The sequence below is a fragment of the Pinus tabuliformis genome, chromosome 4_2, assembly GCF_031772625.1.
Source record: "Pinus tabuliformis cultivar Carrire ecotype Pingquan chromosome 4_2, CPIR1, whole genome shotgun sequence".
Taxonomy (NCBI): Eukaryota; Viridiplantae; Streptophyta; class Pinopsida; order Pinales; family Pinaceae; genus Pinus; species Pinus tabuliformis.
The window spans coordinates 1,067,497,176-1,067,502,808 of NC_142304.1; the positions used below are offsets into that span (position 1 = coordinate 1,067,497,176).

The 5,633-nt window shown below is 37.0% G+C and overlaps 1 protein-coding gene across 1 annotated transcript; it reads left to right on the forward strand.

The window, feature by feature from the left end:
- The first annotated feature begins 990 nt into the window (after positions 1–990).
- Positions 991–4,779, forward strand: LOC149173316 (uncharacterized). Its single transcript, XM_089426656.1, has 2 exons — positions 991–1,282; positions 3,858–4,779. The coding sequence occupies exons 1-2, from the start codon at positions 991–993 to the stop codon at positions 4,307–4,309; spliced, it is 744 nt and encodes a 247-aa protein (XP_089282782.1). The 3' UTR covers positions 4,310–4,779.
- The last annotated feature ends 854 nt before the right edge of the window (positions 4,780–5,633 follow it).

Here is a 5,633-nt window from a genome sequence, read left to right on the forward strand (position 1 = left end):
TAATAAATTACTTATTTTGAATAATTTCCAAGAAATTTCAAAAAACGAAAAGTAGACTCGGTGACTACCCTCCAATGGATCCCACCGACACTCGAGTCTGTGCATTATGGAAGTGCAGTGGTACTTATTCACGTGGTACTTAATAATGAGTGTTTTTGAAGTTTTTTCGATGTATTTTTATGTGGTACTTAATAATGATTTGTTTTTAGTGTGATTTTTTGGAAGTTTTTTGGTGTATTTTTGTGGTTGAATTTTTTTAAAATTTGTTAGGAATTGATTGAAATCACAAATCTAATGGCTAATTCTTGCACAATCGAAGTGGCCTTGGGGTTTTTCAGAGTATTGAATCCATATATGCAATCAAAAAACCAGTTAAATAACACGAATCAAGATTTCACCTCAATTTTTTTCTGCCAGATTCTGGTACCAAAAAATTTAAAAGATCACCCTAAAAACAACTTCCTTAATTATTTTATATTTTTTCTGCCTATATTAAAAATAATAAAAATAATAAAATAATGATTTTGAGTAATTTCCCAAGAGTAACACTATTCCATCAGCCCAAAACTTTTTCTTTACTTTTAAAGATGTGTTAGGACCATCGACCTCATTTTCCATTCCATCAGCCCAAAACTTTTTCTTACTTTTAAAGATGTGTTATGACTATCGACCTCATTTTCCATGGAGGTGGGCCATTCAACGTTTTAAAGTCTAAAGTTTTCTGGAAACACTCAAATATTTTCACGCTCATTTACTTCGTTGTAGAAATTTAATACGTGGGATGATACTTTTAGATTGATTTTACTAAAGTCAAGCATCTTTTGATTATGGTGTTTTGCTTTGATTTGGAAAATTAGCCCACCACCCAACATTTCTTCCGTCTCTGTTACGTTTGTATTTCTCATCCTTATCACCACCCAATAACGTCAGAATTTTTATAAATAAACCAACAAACTCAAACCATTCCCATTTCTTTGAGAGCAGAAGAAGATGGAGATCTGTAACGTTCCCCTTCTTTTTTGGGCTTTACTTTTCCTCTCTACCTTTATCAGTCTTTTTCTCAGGCCCCTTCGGTTGTCAGACCACCGGCATCCTCATCACGGCAATGCTTCCGATGAAGAGGCTCTCCTTGCATTTCTCTATGCAATTACATACGATCCATCTCAAAATATAACCGCTACATGGAAACGGAATGTTTCCTTCTGCGAGTGGACATGTGTCATATGCAGTCGCCGCAGACAGAGAGTGGTTTCACTCGATGTTTCATCCATGGAATTGCAAGGTACAATCTTTCCTCTTCTCGGCAATCCCTCCTTTCTTCGAAGACTTGATCTTAGCAATAACAGTTTTCATGGCCACATTTCCTATCAATTCGGAAATTTGTTTCGCTTAAAGAAGCTTTACCTTTATCGGAATCAACTCCAAGGTTCTATTCCGCCCACTCTTGCCCGCTGCCGTAGTTTACTGACTCTCTCACTCAGCGATAACAATCTCTTAGGGAACATTCCCTATGAACTGATATGCGATCTCCCCAAGCTACAATTCTTAGGCTTACAGTATAACAACCTGACGGGTAGAATCCCCGCCTGCTTGGGGAACATATCAACAACCTTCACGGAAGCGTACGCTCCCGGGAGTGTAACTCTCGATTCGGAAATACTTCTGGGTGACAACCATCTGATAGGACAAATTCCAGCTTCGTTTTCTAACTTCACCAATCTTCGAATATTGGATCTCGCTCTTAACCAGTTGAGTGGCCATATTCCCGTGGAGTTGTCCCGCAAGAGCATGAGCTTGACTCAACTCGATCTGGGACTTAATCAGTTGATTAGCAGTATTCCTGCTTCCCTCTTCAATTGTACGAACCTTCAAGTGCTCGACTTATCCGGTAACCAACTCCGCGGAATGGTGCCAATCGGGTTGGGTAAGTTGACGGAGCTCCAAATACTCTTCTTAGATTACAATCAACTGGTTAGCAGCAGCACTACAGACTTGCCCATTCTTACTGCGCTTACTAACTGTTCTGCCCTACGACAGTTAGGTTTATCCGATAATCATCTTAGTGGACGTTTGCCCTCTTCAGTGGGCCACCTCTGTAGGAAAATTGACTTGTTAAGCTTGGAAAAGAACAGATTAGTGGGGGAAATACCTCCACAGATTGGTAACTTAACTAATTTAACACAGTTCTCTTTAGCTGCTAATTCTTTCACCGGGGCAATCCCAGTTACACTACGAAATCTTCAAAACTTGCAAACGTTATTTATGGGAGAAAGCAATTTACAAGGGAATATTCCAATGGAAATTGGGCAACTTAAAAATTTAGGGCTTTTGGATCTCCAAAGCAATAATCTGTTAGGAAGAATTCCTGATTCTATAGCTAACCTTCAGCAACTAAGGTATTTATATCTTGGTATGAATAGGTTAACAGGTAAAATACCAGAAAATTTAGGAAAATGTGTGAACTCGTTAAAGCTAGACCTTTCATACAATAGGCTTAGTGGGAAGATACCTCCAACGGTTGCAAGCCTTGCAAATTTAGCTATCTATTTCAACCTCTCAAACAATTTATTAGTGGGTCGCTTGCCTTTGGAACTCAGTAAGATGACTATGATTCAAGCTATAGATATTTCTGCAAATCAGCTAACTGATTATATTCCAAGTGGGCTTAGAAGTTGCAAAGAATTACAATATTTAAATCTTTCTTGCAATACACTTGAAGAGCTAATCCCAATCTCACTGGGTGAACTTCAAAGTCTTCAAAACATGGATTTGTCCTCCAACAATTTGTCAGGTAGAATACCCACATCATTGGCAAATCTCAAAAAGCTCAGCCAATTGAATCTCTCTTTCTGGAATACCCACATCATTGGCAAATCTCAAAAAGCTCAGCCAATTGAGTCTCTCTTTCAACAACTTGTCAGGAGAGGTCCCGAAAGGTGGAGTTTTCAATAATCTTAATGCCACAGCATTTATGGGAAATCCCGGTCTATGTGGACCTTGGGTAAATTTGTCATTGTGCTCTACTCATAAGCACAAAAGTTTTTCTCATATGGGAAAAGTTGTCATATCTATTGTTGCAATTGTAGTCACTATTGTATTGTGTTTAGTTATAGGAATCTTGTGTAGACGATATCACAAGAGGAATATTCGTATAGAGGTTGGGGCATCCTTAAATGTGGGGCACCCAAGAATTTCCTATGGAGAGCTCATCACTGCAACAGATGGATTTAGCAATGCCAACTTGTTAGGAGTGGGTACTTTTGGGAAAGTGTACAAAGGGGTTTTGAATGATGGGACACTCGTTGCCATCAAGCTTCTCAATTTGGAAAGGGAAGGGGCTCACAAAAATTTCAAAAAGGAGTGCAAAGTTTTGAGTAGAGTCAGGCATCGGAATTTGATTAGAGTCATAACCTCATATTCAGACCTCCAAATGAAAGCTTTGATATTTCCATTTATGTCAAATGGAAGCTTAGAAAAGTAGTTGTATCCTAATGGTGAAGTAGAAAGTGGTTTGACATTGATTCAAAGGTTGAATATAGCAATAGACATTGCCCAAGGCATGGTGTATCTCCATCACCATTGTTTCATGCAAGTGATCCATTGTGATTTGAAACCAAACAATGTGCTTCTTGGTGAAGATCTGACACCATATGTAATAGACTTTGGGACTGCAACCATATATTTTGCAAATAATGAGGATTCAACTTTCACTTCTACACTTGCCCTTAAGGGATCAGTGGGCTACATTCCTCCAGGTATTATTTGAACTAGATGGCATTTTAGACCATATTATGAGTTTCATATTTTTATTATATATTTTGAACTATAAACCTTATGACCAGAATGTTTGAATGCAGAATATGGATTGGGTGGGCATATCACAACAAAAGGTGATTTTTATAGCTTTGGAATATTGTTATTGGAGATGCTCACTAGAAAGAAGCCTATTGACAACATGTTTGTGCAAGGAATGAACTTGCAGAAATGGGTGGGTAACCATTTTCCAAATCAACTAGGGGAAGTGGTGGACAAGAGTTTATTGAGAGGGGCTAGTACAAGCACTCAAGCAGATAAAGATCTTAGCTGCCTCAATCAATCCTTAAGCATGGGTTTGCTTTGCACAAGAGATTCTCCTGAAGGACGACCTACTATGATGGACATTGTGGGAACACTCGAATCCATTAGAGACACTTTTCAAGGCATTGGTGGCATTCCAAAACTGCAATCAGATTTCACATGTTTGTTGGGTGATGCAAGTACAACTCACAACAACAACACTAGCGGAGGCCAAAGCTCTTCTACATTCTAAAGTGTTGTAAGAGAGCAGTGACTCTAGACTATATAATAAGTTGAGTCCATTGTCATTCGCTGCATGTAGTGTGAGTTTTATTTTCCTATTTATTGTTGCAAAACTAGTTTTATTCCCCTCTCCTTTTCTAATCATGTCTATTGTTGGGCACATGTGGGTGTAAATATAAAGTTACATTATCCATCCCTTGTTAACTTGTCTCTACTTGCCTTTGGCCGAGGCATGCAACATTGGGAATTGACATCCTGAGTGAAGAAGGTCTTGTCTTGGAATCTAATGACCAATCTTCTTCTTTTCAAGGAAAAATTATTAAAGTATCAAAGGTATTTTATCATGCCAATTATTTGACTAAGAACCATACTAATGTGTATGTTTCCTATGTGGGTGATACAACTATGTGTATATTGCCTTTGTATCCTACTTAAAATTGTTGATTTCTCTAATTTAAAATTTTTGAATTTTCTTATCATACGGACTTGATAAAAGAGTCAATATCCTTGTCTCATTTGAGCCAGACAATTTACAACTTAAAAAAAATACACAACTTCTTCCCTTGTCAACACATTTGTTCTTCCATGTCTTTAAATTCACTAATAGACTGGTCATGTCATATTTTGTTCTCTAGTATAAAGCTATTACATAAGATCTTAGTTAAATTACCAAGGCAATTTATTTTGTTCTTTAGTTTAAAAATATTAAATAATATCCTAGTTAAATTAAGAAAGCAATTTCTGTTTCCTTCTACTCTGTGCCTATTGATGTACTTTAGTCCTATATAATTTTTAAGACCTATTTGATTACTCTCTTAGCACTACAGCACTACTAATTTCAAAAGCACCACTAATTCTGTTGATGTACTCTAGTATTCTGTAATTTTTAAGACCTATTTGATCACTCTCTTTCCACTATAGTACTACTGATTTCAAAAGCACCACTAATTCCAAAAACATATTCATGATTATTCCGAGTTTGATTACACTTCAATAGCGTGTATTTTTATGAATGTATAGTAGATTTATATCTGACACGAAAGGCCAATTTTTTTGCAATTCAAATTGTTTTATAATTATAAATTCAACCATGAGACTGTTCCAAACAAATTACCAGCAAAGACATTTATCCAATTGTTCTACATGAATGAGGATGCCCTTCCTTCTGTTGTTCTAAGTTACAGTACATTATTTAAGAAGAACGTTCACCATCTTAAGCTGGAATAAATTTCTCCACGAATTCTGTAGCTCAGTTTAAAAAAATTGCTAGGCTTCCTGTTTCTTTTGTGTTGAAATCTAATTTCAACGCTGCCGTACGCTATCAACCAAAACCG

Excerpts from the sequence above, each read along its gene's own strand:
- LOC149173316 (XM_089426656.1), top strand. The coding sequence starts at position 991 with ATGGAGATCTGTAACGTTCCCCTTCTTTTTTGGGCTTTACTTTTCCTC. Across the intron at positions 1,283-3,857 it reads TTCATCCATGGAATTGCAAG|AATATGGATTGGGTGGGCAT; the intron begins GTACAATCTTTC and ends GTTTGAATGCAG.